The 16,805-nt window shown below is 41.7% G+C and overlaps 1 protein-coding gene across 3 annotated transcripts in view; it reads left to right on the top strand.

Moving 5' to 3' along the window:
- RARB (retinoic acid receptor beta) overlaps positions 1-16,805 on the top strand; it is a 195,253-nt gene that overhangs the window by 80,523 nt on the left and 97,925 nt on the right. For all 3 annotated transcript variants that reach the window (XM_049870929.1, XM_049870931.1, XM_049870930.1), the window contains exon 3: positions 6,502-6,643. In XM_049870929.1, coding sequence (XP_049726886.1) covers positions 6,502-6,643 — 142 coding nt within the window. The remainder of the gene's footprint in view (positions 1-6,501; positions 6,644-16,805) is intronic.

Genomic DNA, 16,805 nt, shown 5'->3' with positions numbered 1-16,805 from the left:
TTATAGGGCAGAGTAGGACTGCCCCATAAGAGTTTCCAAGGAGTGGCTGGTGGATTTGAACAGCTGACTTTTTGGTTAGCAGCCGTAGCACTTAACCACTATGCCGCCAGGGTTTCCAAACAAAATAAACCCGTAGATTCTGACTCATAGCAACCCCATAGGGCAGAGTAGAAGTGCCCACAGGGTTTCCAAGGAGAAGCTGGTGGATTTGAACCACCAACCTTCTGGTTAGCAGTTGAATACTTTGAACGCTTTAACCGCTGCACCACCAGTGCTCTTAATTTAGGTATAAGAGAATAGTTATTTATTATTGCACTTTAGATGAAGGTTTACAAAGCAAATTAGTTTTTCATTAAACAATTAATACACATGTTTTGCGACATCAGTTGCCAACCCCATGACATGTCAATAGTCTCCCCTTCTCGCCTTTGGGTTCCCCATTACCAGCTTTCCTGTCCCCTTTTGCCTTCTTACCCTTGCCCCTTGGTTGGTGTGCCCATTTAGATTCATTTTGTTTTACGGGCCTGTCTAATATTTGCCTGAAGAGCGAATACTAGAGGATATTTGGGTAGAAGAGAAGCAGTTATCTTTCCTTTTGCTTTAGGATTGTGGCCGTTCTGCACTGTAGATAATAGGGGATAAGTTAAAGAAAAGGTACTTCACATTCTTGGGGAAATAGAAGTAATCTGAATAAAATATGAGTGTTCCATGGTTATTTCTAAGACATGAACCAAATGCTTATAATACACATGTGGCCGTCTCTGTCTCTCCACCCCCCTACCCTTTTTTTGGTTGGATGCCAGTTCTTCGGTAGCAAGAGTAGAAAAGCATGTGTAAAATCCATAGTTAGAAAACATATGACTCGGTTTGTGATTCAGATTTGTTTTCTTTATACTGGTAACTAAAGTGTTAATTGTGTTGCTGGTTTTGACTATCGCGAACAATCAACAAAAGTTATGATTAACCAACAGTGGTCGTGGTTAGCCAACAGAAGTCATAGTTGGCCAACGTAAGTCATGGTTAACAAACAAAAGTCATGATTAATCAATAGAAGTCATGGGTAACCAAAAGAAGTAATGATTAACCGACAGAAGCCATGGGTAACCAACAGAAATTATGATTGACTAACCAGATTACAACTAATATTAGTGGATCTTTTACAACTTCAAAGAAATTTGGTTGCTCACTTTCTTACATGTAGATAATATCGTCCTTCAGGAATACAGGGAGCCCTGGTTACACAGTGGCTGCTAACAAAAGGTCAGCAGTTCAAATCCACCAGCAGCTCCTTGGAAATGCTATGGGGCAGCTCTCCTCTGTCCTTTAAGGTTACTGTGAGTCGGAATCTACTCGATGGCAATGGGTTTGTTTGTTTTTAAGGAATACATTTAATATTGAGAAGTATTTATGGAATTAAGGTATAATAAACCCAGGACTATGACTCCAGCTCTGTGTCTGTACCTGCAGTCCAACTCATTTATTCATTGCATCAACAATTATTTATTGAATGTCTATTCTATGTCAGGCTCTGCCCCAGCCCTGGAAGTATTCAGCTGGTATGTACCAGTACAGTTTTATTAGGGGTTGAAATACTGAAATACCTTCCTACCAGTTGGTGAATAACCACATCTTGAGCCCTTCTACCCCTTTCCACTACCACTGTCATAGTTGTAGAAAAACTGGATTAGGCATTGTGTAGAGTCCACCCTGGAGCTCACCAATCTACCTGCTCCAGTCTTCATTCTTCTTCCCTATCAGGGAGGCCTAGATCCCAACAAGGAGGTTGACACACTTGGTGACATGCAGCACTATGACACCCTAATGGGGAAATGTATGATGCCTAATTAATCCCCTGAGGTTGTAACCACTAGCCATAACTGGTATCCCCCCATGCAACCTCTGAAGCAAACAGTAAAAACTAGTTGCTGTCAAGTCAGTTCTGACTCATGGTGACCCCATGTGTGCTGGAGTTGAACTGTGCTCCATAGGTTTTTGTTTTGTTTTGTTTTTTAATTGAGGTGAAAATATACATAACAAAACATACGTCAACTCAACAATTTCTACATGAATAATTCATTGAAAAATTGATTACATTCTTCAAGTTGCGCCACCATTCTTGCTGTCTTTTTCCAAATTATTCCACCACCATTAACATGAACTCAATGCCCCTAAGCAAAAGCTACCCCCTTCTCCTTCCCTTCCACCCTGGTAACCACTAATAATCTTTGGCTTCTATATATTTTCTTATTTCATATAAATGAGATTATACAGTATTTGTCCTTTTGTGACTGACTTATTTTGCTCAGCATGATATTTTCAAAGTCCATTTGTGTTGTAGCATGCATCAGGACTTCATTTTCTCTTTATGGCTGACTAATATTGTATTGTGTGTGTATACCACATTTTGTTTATCCACTTGTCTCTTGATAGACATTCTGCTGTAGGGTTTTCAATAACTCACACACCCAAGTACCCCTGAAATAGACAGTACTATTGTTTAAGATTTTGAATATCATCCTTGAATAGGTGCACTATAGGAAGAAAAACAAAATACTGAGGCTGCATAGAAGAGGAAGCATTTATGTGTTCTTGAATTAATCAGAGAAGGCTTCTGGATGAGGTGATATAAGTCTTGAAGACCTCACGGAATTTTCCTGGGTTTATTGGAAAGAGGATGTTACACGCAAATGGAAGAGTGAAGTTGTGGTGTTGACATCCCTATGCTTGATGTCAGAATACCAGGCCCTAAGGCTTATAGCCACCAGCTGTTGGCCCAGTTGTTGAAGCATTCCACCTTCAGTTTCCATGTAAGTAAGTCCAGCCATGAATACCTGACTTAGGTCTCATAGAGGTACTGTGATGCCTCAATTCTAAAATAAATACACAAGCCATCCAAAAACCCTCTTGTCGGTGTCCTTTAAGCTCTAGGCTGATCCCTTGAAATTGCTGTTCTTGTCCACGCAGGTGGAAGTTCTCTCCTTCCTTAGACTTCAAACACCACCTCCTCCCTGGCCTTTTTTTTTTTTTTTCTTTTCCCCATAGAAACTCCCTCATCCTCATTCTGTAAGCCATTCCAACTCATCTTGCCTAGTATGATGATACATTCAGAATCCCAGAAATTTACTGCTGGAACAGATTTTGGAAATAAGTCACCCACCCCTCATCCAGGAGATGAGAGACCTTACCCCCCTAGGAGTTGTGACTTGCCCAAGCCTCTATGGCGGTGATAAGAAGCTGCAGCCGAACTCTTTCAACTCCCAGTCCAGGATTCTTTCTCTACTGCATTCTACCTAGTGTCTCCCCTCAGGCTGGTCTTCCGGCTGGGGCCAAATCCTTCCTCTTTACCCCCTCAGCTTTTCTGACCCAACCACCCCCATCAACCTGTCTTTACCCTATCCCACTGACTTCAGGAATGATCACACCTGAACTTAGCACTTCTAATGCCTATTTTTATACATGACTGGTTTTGGTACAAGTTTTGTTTCCCAAACTATGGGGCTCCTAATTTTAGGTGGGATAAGTTTATGGCTTAAGATCTTATGGAATCACATAGTGAAAAACTTGTTTATTTTTTCCGAGTTCCTCATAGAGAAAGTCTCAATTACTGAGTTCCCTTTTTAGGAAAGAGTGAGCAGGTCTGGGGTACCGCTAGAGTGAAAAAATACCTGATGGCTGTATTATTGTTTTACCTTCACCTTATTTATTTTATGAGTGCCTTCTAATATTGACAGTCAGTACTGGTTTTCCAATTAACCCAGAGATTAAAAGCTTTCATTGAAAAGAAGGTTAATACTAAAAGAAAAAGTGAACCTAAATACAAATATTAAATAAATACAGGAGGTATGGAGATATGGCCACACACACACACACACACACACAAAGTCCTTAAAGCAGTGGCCTATAAGGGAGAAAGGTTTATATAACAATTCATAATATTGACTGGGGGGAAGGAGGATTCCTATAATGTAAACCTCTTTCTGGCCCCAGAGGGCATTTCTGTTTACCCAACCCATTGTATAAAAATACCTTGCAGCATATATTTTAGTCAGCAAGTATTCTACCCTGGTGGAAATGATTTACTGAAACTTAGACCTTCTCCTGAAATCCAGCCAAAACTTTGACTTGGAAAACCAAGAAGTCCTATTTAGTTTCTGCCGTCATTGTTACTGAACTACCTGGGCTGGATAATTAGTGACATATAAAGTTCTTTAAGTCTCTCTTTTTTCATTTGAAAATCATGAGATTGTTTTTCTCCACTCCACGGTCACCCGCTAAGAATTTGCTGAGCTGAATGTTTGGTTTTTGATAAATGAGGGAGGTCACCTTTGTCCATCCCTCGCTTTCTTCACACACGCAAAGACTGTATCTTCCACTGTGTCAGTGTTGCTTGGCACCAGAGCAGTGGAAGTTGCTGTAAATTGACTTTGTACATCTGGCAGCCAAAAGTGTCCTTTAGGTATTTTTTGCAGGGAAACATATGTTTTGAGGTGTCCATCCTGCAGAGCTTCTGTTTGGGTTTCAGAATATTTGTAACCTGTTATTTCAGATTCTGAGCATATTTGTAGCTCCAGAGGTACAAAAATAAATTGTTTTCTTGGAAACTGTGTGCGTCTGGGATATGTGACAGGAGTTGCAACCTTAAACAAGATTTCCAGGCATTTACAGTTGAACCATGCCAGTAAAAATATGTTTATTTAGACATTGAAATCCTAGGGTGCCCACGTAAATATCCTAAACAATGTGTGTTCCGTGAGCTTTCCTTGCTAATGTGCTTTATTTCGCTTGGAATGTTTTTAGTTCTGGCTCCTGGAGTGTTAATGTACTACAGGGAAAGTTGAACTCAGATAATGAGTCTTATTTTCTGTTCAGCACATTTGACAGTGGTGGTTCTCATACCCAAGAGAATTGCTTGTAGACAGAAGTCACATCACGATTGATAAGGTGAAGCTCTTTGCTTTGAATACTCATAGCAACATAGAGGTCCTTTTCTGTTGGGCAATTAGAAGAGAGAGAAGACAGAAGGTATGCCCTTCACTCTTTCATTCATCTCTGTATTTAATGAGCATCACTTGGTTACCGAATGTTTATAAAGCAATATGGTAGAAATGGGAGGACAAAGAGACAGAGATCCTGTGCTTGAAGAGCTGTAAGTCAGCTCTCCGTCATCAGTGTTTGACAAAAATCACAATGCATTGCTTCTTTTGTCAAAATATAATATGCAAAAAGTTAAAAATTATATCTCGTCTTCGAATATGCAGTAAAATTGATTTACCTCATTAATGAGGCAAGTAATAAGGTAACATAGTTGGTTCAAAGGAGGATATGGGAAAAATAATCAGGGTAGGGAAGTAGGAAGGAAAGGTAGAAGGGAGGAAGGAAGAAACATAGATATGTAGGTAGATAAGATAGATACATAGGTGGATATGGTGAAAGAGAAAACTGCTGGAGTAAGACTGCAAAGTCAAATATATAAAAAAAATATATAGAGAACTGATTAATGTCCTACAAGATAATAACCATTGGGGTTATGTTTTCTACCAAGTAAAAATCCTTTGCACTTATATCCACTGCTACTACCATTGCCATTGAGTCAATTCTGACTCATAGCGACGTATACTAGACAAAAATTATTTTAACTTACCAGTCTTCTACAATCTTTATATAGTCTGGGTCCAATCAATAGTAAACAGTAAGTCCAAAAAAGGTACTTTCCTCTGGAGTGCCTGATGACCCTTAGATGGGCTTCTCAGTGTTGTAATACAGCACTGTCCGACAGAACTTTCTGTAATTTCAGAAATATTCTGTATACGCACTGTCCAATAGGATAGCCACATGTGGCTATTGAGCACTTGAAATGGAGCTAGCGTGGCTGAGAAATTGTATTTTTTCATTTTATCTAATTTTAACTAGTGGCTACCATATTGGACAGCACAGCTCTGATGTGCCATTCAACGGGCACTCAGTAATTTTTCTGCCCTATTTCCAATTTTGAAAAAATTTTGCAAATTAAATCCTATCTTAAATGCTGTAGCTGGAGCTAAAGATGTAAAAGAACTTGGAAAAGACGCCTTTGAAAGGATCTCATTCTTTCACGAGGCAAATAATTTGTTTTGCAAACGCGATGCCTCATGTATTGGGTTTCTTGAGAGTGGGCTCACTTGAAATTGTTCTGGCCAGCAGGGGAGCTGGTCATGAAGCTTAAGCCTGTTTGGAGGGAACCCAACTCTGTATTATGTTTTCCAAGTGCATCCTCTTGGTATTAATTGTCCTTCGCAGGATAACAGTCACGTCTAGTTTTGATTAAAAGGGGCTTTCTGGTTTGGAACAAAGCAGAAGCTGCTATTAATTTCACGAGGGTTTTAAGGTTAAAATAAGCTGACTCTTCTGCCACCATCATTTCATTACTCCAAAGGGCAGTCAATGCATTGATGAGGTTGGCTTTGCGTTGGCGTGACGCTCAGTGGTTTCACTTAGTTTTCTTATCTTCTTGCTTCCTTGCAGGGGTTTTTCCGTAGAAGTATTCAGAAGAACATGATCTATACTTGTCATCGAGATAAGAACTGTGTTATTAATAAAGTCACCAGGAATCGATGCCAGTACTGTCGACTCCAGAAGTGCTTTGAAGTGGGAATGTCCAAAGAATGTAAGTGGAGTCTCACATTTCTTTCCCCCTATTTGCCTTATCTGTATGATTTGCTCAGTTTCCAAAATCAAAATGTGGAGGACTTCAGCATGAGGAATCCAGACATGACACTAATGATACATTGCCAAGGGTAGGTGTAAACAGAGATGACATGAAAATAGAATAACTGTGGAGATTTTCAGATAAAACTTGAGTGGCACTTGGTGAAAAGGCAGGAGCTGGATGTCACGATGACAGATTTGTGTTCCGGAGTCATTACTAAGTCAGTGGCACTCAGTCATATCACACAAGCCACTCCATTTCCCTATCTTGACAATGGGGATAAGGACTTTTGCTTGTATGGGTAAGGATAAAATGCAACGAGAGGCATGGATGTTAACAGTCATAACAATCTGGTTTTTTGTGAATAAGGGGGAAGGAAGGAGACTTTTCTTGTAGAAAAAACATTTAAAAATTTGGGGCCTTGATGTTTTTTCCAAGCTTGACTTAGTTTTTCTCCATCAAGCCATCCTCTCTTCCAAACAGTAATACGTTTTATAAATGCAAAAAGGAAGTTTAATAAATTAAACATTGGTTAGTGGTTTGTAAACATCTGATAATGGGGATTCAGTATAAACATGCTTTAGTACACACAGAGTGTATATATATATATATATATATATAATCTCACAAAAAAAATGTTCATTACTTGTGTTCTCTCTTAGGTGCTTTCAAATATAGAGAACAAGACCAAAAAAAAAAAAAAAACCTGTGACCGTCGAGTCAGTTCCAGCTCATAGCAACCCTATAGGACAGAGTAGAACTGCCCCATAGGTTTTCCCAGGAGTGGCTGTTGGATTCAAACTGCCAAATTTTTGGTTAGCAGCCATAGCTCTTAACTACTGCATCATCAGGGCTCCAGGGAACCACAGGTGGCAGGCAAATGGTTTGGCTCAGGCAAGCTAAGGAAGACATAAGGATGTGTGCCAGGTGAAGCTCTTAGGGGTTTTCTGCTTCTTCATTCATCACATCATTTGGGGATTTGGTGAAGGCCCGCTCTGTGTCAGGGATCTCTGGAGATGTGTGGGACATGGCCGCTGCCCTCCAAGAATGTGGGGTGAAAGCCATGCACCCCAACCATGATCCTACAATGAGGTTGGAAGAATTATTTACAAGCCAAGGGTTCTTAGATTTTGTAATTTGGAAGTATGGCCTTAAGAGATGACTGATTGAAGAGGGAAATCCCTATAGCCAAGCAGCATTACTTGATGGTGCTCAGCTGGGGGACGGGCTCTCTACTGAGAGCTGGCACTCTGTGGATTCCAGTGGGTGTTTCCTGGTACCCTACCCATCATCTATCCCATCCCTTCACCTTTCCTAACTGTACCCAGATTTTAGTTCACTTTTCTGCCCCTCATGTTTCTACCCTTCGGGGAAAACTTCAGGGTTGGCATTGACTCAGTCGAGTCAGACAATCAGCATATTCCATGCCCATCCACAATCTTTGATTCGTGGTGCGAACATGTAACCTAGGCCTACCCAATGAGAGTGAATTTAAGACTCATGCTTAGACTATTCAGACAGAAGTGCCCTCCCTTTCAATACATGTGGACGAGGAAGCAGGTAGACACAGATACCACTGATAAGTATCCTCCAACCCCAAAGGAAGTCAGCTGAGAACAAGGAGGCACCATGGATGGACAAGTGGAAAGCCAGACAGAATTTGACCCCTTAATGGCGTCAATAATTTGCTAAACCAACCAACCCTGAAACCTCTGGCTCCAGATGATTTTGTTATGTTTGCCAAGAATTACCCTTGAAGTTAGCTTGGTTTGGAGTTCCTCACCATATTTAGAGTCCCAGTGAACAAGAATGGACTGGACTATCAGACAGGGTGGCAACTTGTATGTGCCATCCCTTCTGTGAAGGGTCTTTTTCCTGTGGGTGGTCCTAGCTACAGATCACGGGTCATTTGCCCGCATTTCAGCCAGGACCCTTGGATCCCTCTAAGTTTTAGAGCTATCGAATTATTTGAAATCAATGAGTTAGGGTACATAAAGCTAATCTCCAGTTCAGGCCCAAATTTTACCATTGAAGAGGAAAGCATAAAATTGACCTGAAATGATCAGATTGTGTATAATCTGCAAGCAAGACTCACAGGACAGTCATCTAAAGTTCCATTCTCAGTGTGACATTGTGCAGGCATGGATGTTGCACTGTATTTCTGTGGGAGAATTCCAGTTCAGGCTGAAATTATAAATGAGTAAGCCAGATGTGGACTTGGGGAAAATCAGTATTTTGCATGTATTTTACGTGGGCTGCAGACCCAGTTCCTGTTTAGATTAGTTAAAACCCATATTTTGCTGCTCTGTAAAGACTGGCAACTTAGTGATTAAAAAAATGTATGTGTTTATACCCACAGGAAAACTCTAGTTTCTACCCCCAAGGAACTTATCACCTTAATTAGATTTAAAAATATAGAAATGGGATGAAAATGGGGTTGTTATGTCCAAGTATGCAAAAATAAGTATGTTTTGTTAGAAGGAAGTTGAAGGAGAAGAAATAGGGATTGAAGGTCTAATAGAGTATGTTTTTAAAGTTGAAATAGAAGGAAGCAGGAACACATGAGAATCGGTAACCAATTATACCACAGTATACGCAACTGAAATGAACCCAAGAATAATAGATGCTTATAGAATGTTAGAACTGAAAAAGGATCTCAGAGATTGATTTTCACTCACTTCTCCCATTTGACATACAAGCACTTTAGGACCTAGAAAGATGAAACGGTTTCCCCAGTAATCCCCAACTGGCCAAAGGCAGAACCAAGACTACAATTCAAGTCAGCTGCCTCTTTGCAATGGTTTCTCTGCTTTACTGAGATTAGCGAGATTCACATGCATTTTAAGTGTCAGTTCTACCCAGAGGACATGTCAGTTCATTTGTATTTGTCAGAACGGTTTGGATGCAAGTGACTGAGAACTCAGTTCAAACTGTCTTAAGGTAAAAACTTGGCATATGTAACTGAAAAGTCCAGAGTCAACAGAGCTGGAGCCAAGGACACACATTTGTTTTCAGGGCATTGTTTCTCTTAGTCTCTCACAGCTGTGTTTCCCTGTCTTGACTTCATTCCTAGGATGACTTTCCCCTTGCTGTAGCAAACATGGCCACCAACAGTTCCAGGCTGATAGTCTACCCAGTGAAAAGAGAGACTCTTGTTCCCCGTCATTCCATCAAAGCCTAAGGGCTGATTCTCATTGGCCTAACTTGGGTTATGTGCCTTTCTGAGAACATATGGCTTTGGCCAGGATAGAATACTGTGATTGGGTAGGTCTGGATCATGCGCCAATCCTAGAAGCCCAAGATTCGGGCCAGTCCCACCCAAACCATGTGGGTCAAGACTGGGGGAACAAATGATTCTTACTAGGAAATCAGAAAGACAGGAAGCAAAAACGACCTCATGTCCTCCATGACATGTCAGGTCCCACAGCCTGTCCCCAGTACATTCTTCTCGGTTCTTTATGCTGTGAAGAAAAAAATATATAAAACTGGAAAAAAAAAAAAGAAAAATCATTTATAGTAATAATGATAACTAACATTCAGAAGGTATTTTCTATGTGCCAGTCACTACACTAACCATTTCTAATGCTTTAACCCATTTATCCTCACAACAGCCATAGGAGAAAGGTTAGTTATTTTCTTCTTCTTCTTTTTTTTTTTTTTTTGGCAGATGTAGAAGCTGAGACACAGAGAGGTTAATCAGCTTACTCAAGGTAACACAGCTAGGAAGGTGCTGCACTAGAATTTAGACTCAGTTTAATCATAAAGTCTGAACTTCAACTGCAATATATACTGCATCCCATAAAAAGCAGGTTTTAAAAACCTGAGTTCACATAACCTTTCTGTACTGTTTTATTACCAGTGGTTAATAAAACAGTAATCATGCCCCTTGCTCTATATTAGAGATAAGCCCCATAGAAAACCATGTGGAAATTTAATTTTTATAGCTCAAATTTGGTTTTAAATGTACACAGGGACTTACTAGTAAAAGAAATCCTTTAGCATGGCCCTCCAGAAAACCCTAATTATTTCTTAATTTGTCTGTCTTATAAGTGCTGGTGGGTATACCTTAACATTGTCCAAGGGTGGTATTATAGAACTAGGGGAGCCCTTGGTAGAGGGATAGACCATGGAATTTGAAAGTGGTAATGGCAAGTGAAAAGAATTGATTTTCAGCAGTATTCTAAAACTGGTACAGAAATTTATGAAGAACTTGGGAAAAAGGCAAGGGAAGCAAAATGACTCGAAGCTGAGTGATGAGCTTCTGCTGGAGGGGTGGGGAGGCTTATAATATTGTTGTCAAAGGAAAGCAGGTGGCAAAGCCCTCAAATACAAACAAGACAGAAAAAGGAGAAAAAATAAAGACATAAAATTTGGGATTATAAAAGAGATGCCCAGACAAGCTTATGGTACAAATAATTGTCCGTAATGGGGAAGGAGAAGGTTTGAGAGGATGCTACGTAGAGACAGTAGGAACAAGGCCCTGATCTTTAAGCCAGGGGCCAGCAAGCTTTTTCTAAAAGGCTTGGTGTGGCTTTGTGGGCCAGAGGATCTCTGTCAAAATTATTCAGCTCTGCTGCTTAGCTCAAAAACAGCCATAAACCCATTGCCGTTGAGTCGATTCCACCTCATAGCCACCTTATACAACAGAGTAGAGCCGCCCGATAGAGTTTTCAGGGAGCGGCTGGTGGATTCGAACTGTTGACCTTTTGGTTAGACGTGAGCTCTTAACCACTGCGCCATCAGGGCCCCCAAAACAGCCATCCCACTGAAGCCCACTGCCGTTGAGTTGATTCCAACTCATACTGACCCTATGGGACAGAGTAGAACTGCCCCACCACAGAGTTTCCAAGAAGCGCCTGGCGGATTTGAACTGCTGACCTTTTGGTTAGCAGCCGTAGCACTTAACCACTACGCTAAGTGACTAATCCAGTGACCAATTGTGCAACTGAGGGCTGCTCTGTGGTCTTTTGCCTGGCTCCCTTCCCACTCTTCTCTCTTCGTCTCCCACCAGGAGACAGAAAAACTTTCACTATACTGGACGACACCTACCCAGGAACCTTACATCTTCCCGTTTTTGCAAAGGCTGTTCCCTAGAGTTGGGCTTCCACCTCCTCCTTCACCAGAACACCAGAGCCCACTGAAATGACACCTCTTTGAAGCTACCCCAAAATATCACCCCACACTCCAGGCAGAATTATTCATTCTTCCTCCTGTATTCCTATGTGCTTTGTACATACCGCCATGAACCACAAACTTTTTATATTATTATGTCATTCTCCAGGCACCTGTGAGCCTCTCTCACTTAATTATAAGTTCCTAAAAGGCGAGCATCATGTCTTCCTCACCTTGTAGGTCTAGAACTTAGCAAGATGTTTTTTGCTTAATGAAGCAAGATTGGTCAAGTGGTTAAATGCGGCCATTTTAAAAAGACAACCAAACCTGGCATCTCCCTGACTTGGCTTCCTGAAAATTTGTCAGACATGACAATTCTGGGTACGTATCCAGTCGAGTCTTAGTCCTCCACTTATCTGCTGTGGGCCCAGAACAAGTTAAACAACTTCTTTGGGGTTGTGTTTTCTACCTGGATACAAGGACCGTGAGTACTGACTAACAGCCCAGGCATGTTAAGAGAATTGATGCTTTTAATCCTGTTTAGACAACAGTGTTTCTGCAGACTGCTTCCTCCTTTCTCCTGGAAGACATCAGATCTCCTAGTGTGTTTGCCAGCAGGAAGGCTGAGCTTAGCAAGCATCTTGTGTAGCTGTGGGTGGCAAATCCTAGTTAAGGTGGAGAGGCCCCGAAGGGCCAAGATGGCTGAAATAAGTGGACAGTGGACAAGGGGTGGAGTGTGGGATTCATCTTCGCCAAGCATTGGCTACCAAGGTGCTTCCTGACCAAAGGAGAAGATCCATGGATAGGCTAGAATCTGGGAAGGTCAAAAGGAAAACAAAAGACATGAATTAGGCCAGAGTCTAGACCTGTGTGTGGCGATAGAGGGATCATAGTGCACCCTGGATGCCCCTAGCACTTGACCAGGTTCCCACAGGCGTCTGGCCACCCAGAATGGGTACCCCCTTTCTGTAACAAAAATGCTATGAAGGCACCGCTCTTACCACTCCTATTGTATTTCTTTTTTTCTGTTTGAAAACCACTGGCATTAAATGAATTCTCTAAGGGATCTTCTTTGTATTGTTCTTTGAGCTTCTGTTTCTGTGGCCTGTGTCTGTGAGTCGTGGGCAAAACGTGTCTTTGATTTTTGTTTCAGCATGCTGCTTACTGTTTATTTTGCTGCATTTTTTTTCCTCTGACAGTTTCATAAGTGTATTTGTAGAATGGAGCAATGGAATAATCTCTGAATTTAAGAGTCCCTCAGCACTCATTGACACCTTCTCATTTGGGGCATATTGAGCTTAAAAACAGCTCTTTATAAAGTCTCTAAATTCCAATTTATACAGTAGACATGAACGTCCCCAAGGTTCGATTGGATGGAATGACTGTGCCTTGTATGCAGACGCTTAGATCATTCCACGGGAGGTTTTCGTTGTTCCAATTTTCTGTGTTTCTCTCATTTCCCCTTTAATGTTAAACTTACATTCAGACAACCCTTTTGGATTAGAGGCACTTAACCTCGTTAAAATCACTTTTGTGGGTGCACAAATTATATTGATGTGGCTCACTGTTTCTACTGCTGGATTTTCCTGGCTTCATAGCAAGGAAATTCAGATTGTAGGTTGCCCTGCGTGCTCAGAAAATTTCACATAAAAATCACCATCAGGACACTTAATGTCTTTCTAATTTTAGTTTATTTTTTCATTTGTTCCCACGTTACATCCGAGCCTGTGACTGCGGTTCAGGTTCATGGTGATTGTCGTGTTCTGTTCAGTGAGAGGGAGCAGTAATCCTCATCTTCCCCTTTCTCCCTGCCACACCCAGAGCCCCCCAAAGCTCAACGAAAGGCTGGAAATGTCACATTTCTGTGTCTAAAAATGTCAGAGAAGCTGGAAAATAAAAATCTACTGCTCCTTTCCATTTGCCAAAAGTTAATGTTTTCCTGCATCCGTCCCGGAGATAAAAAAAAAAAATTCTGCTGAGGCACCCGTGGTCCAGTGATGTCAGTGCCACCATGGGACCCAAAGCCCATTAACACTCAGGCTGCAAAGGAAGTATTAAAATTCCTTCAGCTTGACGAATACAGCTCTCCCCGCAGCCTGGCTCCTGGAAAGGCGACCACTCAGCACATTTTCACCTTAGAAAAATGAGAAATGTACATGACACAACAGGACAGATCAGGGGAAGGGACAGAAGGCTTTGCAGTTTGCCTGAGCTGAGTTCAAATCCGGCCCTACCCTCTAGGTGTTATGAAAGTGAAGTGTTATTTCACTTTCATGGTGTACGATACCACCCTGATTTTCTACATTTCTGATTGTTTTACTTTGAAAATCATTGTTCTCCTACTCCTGCCTTAAAGTGGAACGAGCTACCCTACAAGATGGGGATTGTCACCTCAACCTACAGGATCGTTTCATGGTTTGGACTTCACCAATGTAATACATTGAACAATGAGCTTGGTACACAGTAGGCCCTCAAAAAATGCTAGCTCTTCTTTCTGGTTCTTTCTCTGGTGGTGACACACACTCTGTTTTGTGCTACTGTTGCTGCTGCTACAGCTATTTGTACTATAGTAACTACAGCCTTGATCTCACTTTAAAAGAAAAGTCAGGGCAGAGGCTCTATTAGTATTGAATTGTTTATAGCACCCCAGTGTAGATTTATAGCCCCAGATATCATGTCACAGCACTAAAAATAAAAAGCTTGCAAGCATAGTTCCTAAAATAAATACCCACCTTCCTTGGCTACTGTAAACTGGGAGACAGGCGGCTTAATTGCCCGGAGATGCTGGGACATGTGTAACCAGAGAATGGGAGCAATCCTGGTATCATGGAACCCAATGCCATGGGGAAAACCGAACTGGGGTGTCAGAAAGGATGCCTGGCTCTCTTCCTGCCTGCATCAGGCAGCTCAAGGCAAGGCCACTGTGGTCTCCCAGATGGTGCCGAACCCAAGCTGAATCACCAAGTACGCAAAGTCTCACCTCCCTCCCAGCATCCTCTTGTCTTCTTCCATTTAGCACCTTCCATTTCTTCCCATGCTCTGTGTGGTACTCTGCAGCCACCCTTTCTTCTGGATCCGTTGTCTCCCTTCTCCCAGCCAAATCCTGTCCCCCCTTGGGCCTCTTCGCGAGCTCTGCTTCTGCAGTCAGCCACATGACAGCAGAGCTGGGACATCAGTGACGATACGGGAGTCAGTGATCCCAAAATGCTTTACCAACAGCAGAGTCTCCAAAGACTTTTCAGGTCATCCCATGCGGAAGGTAGGAGAGGAATTGTGTCCTGCTTCCGGGTTTTCTGAGGTTCACAGAGCTGAAGAGGGCTGTCTGACATCACACTGCTGGCTTAAACCCATGGGTCTTGATTCCCATTGCCAGTATCCTGTCAATTACACTCTGCTTTTCTTTCTAACAGTAAGATCTTGTGTGCGTTTAATGCTAAAAAGTTTTCAATTATCTTCGCCCGTATTTGCTCTTGAATAAAAAACTCTGTTATTTACATACGTGATTTGACTTGATAAATATACTAGTTGAATGCAGTATTTCCCAGAGTGTAAACTCTCCACACAGTGGTATGAAATATAATTTTAGGAAGTAGTGAACTTGGCATGGAGTGATATCAAATCATATAGTGGTAAGGTTTTTCCACTTTTAGTATCCATTCAATGTTTTTATTACCCATGAGAAAAATCTCGATTTGATGCCAATACATTCTTACTTAATACCTGTCAAACCTTTGCTAGTCTCTCTTTTTGACAGAGGGGACAGGCAACATTACTTAGCTAGAACTAAATTACATGTTTGTATTTATTTCAGAGGCCTGCAAACTTTTTTCAATGGCTGTAAAAAATGGTTAGGTCCCATTGATATAACGTGCCCATTTTTTCCTTTTCTATTTTGCCTCCTTCCCTACACTATACCATGTGAATAATAGTGTGTTACTTCTCTCATGATAGGAAGTCCTGGCGTTGTTTGATCCATGGTGGACATAGCCAGGTGGAACTTGTAAGTAGGTCCCAACAGAGAAAATTTGCTTTCTCTCAGAACTGTACACACACACACAATTTCATCAAATCCATAATTCGTTAAGGCGCACCATTATTTTACATACCAGTAAGAAGAAACAGGAAACTGTGGCGGCAAAGTGGTTAAGTGCTACGGCTGCTAACCAAAAGGTCGGCAGTTCGAATCTGCCAGGGGCTCCTTGGAAACTCTTTGGGGCAGTTCTCCTGTGTCCTCTAGGGTTGCTATGAGTCAGAATCAACTCGACGGCCGTGGGCTTTTAAGAAGAAACACCGCCAATTAAACTTCGACACACCACAGATCATAAGAAAACCCACTGCCGTCGAGTCAATTCTGACTCATAGCGACCCTACAGGACAGAGTAGAGCTGCCCCATAGAGTTTCCAAGGAGTGCCTGGTAGATTCAAACTGCTGACCTTCTGGTTAGCAGCCATCACACTTAATCACTGTGCTACCAGGGTTTCCAAGATTGTAAGATCTAAAGACAGGTGGCTATTTCAGAGAGGGAGACAGGGACAGAGAGAGGAGAAACCAGATAGCAACCCTGTAAAAAAAAAAGGAAGTGCCTCACATTCTAGGCTGAAAATATTCTGTTTTCATTCTGAGCTATTTTTCATTCTGCTTTAAATAGACATCGATAAAACCTCAGTGCCCAAAGACAGTCCCCACACAGAGAGTTGGCTGAATAAACATACAAGTGCTTCTAAAATAGCTGGCAGAGAGCCCTTTGTTAGGAAACAGACGTCTCTGTGAAAATAGCAACCCCAAATTCTCCCGCAGCCCCTAGGTTCTGGGGCGATGAACGGGGCCCTTTAAGTAACTTCTCCTGGTGGCAGCTGTTCTCTGGAGGGTGGCTACCCAGATTGTTCAATAAATCCATGCAGAGTCTAGTCTGAAATTTGCTCTCTCTTCTCCCTCTGCCATAGCAAAATATTAGCAATTAGGTTATTTTCTCACCCTTTTACCTTTAAGGCTGGAAAACAAAGAGTT

The sequence above is a fragment of the Elephas maximus genome, chromosome 27 (genome assembly GCF_024166365.1).
Source record: "Elephas maximus indicus isolate mEleMax1 chromosome 27, mEleMax1 primary haplotype, whole genome shotgun sequence".
Lineage (NCBI taxonomy): Eukaryota > Metazoa > Chordata > Mammalia > Proboscidea > Elephantidae > Elephas > Elephas maximus.
The sequence above is the reverse complement of the archived record's forward strand: the minus strand, read 5'-3'. Positions and strand labels throughout refer to the sequence as shown.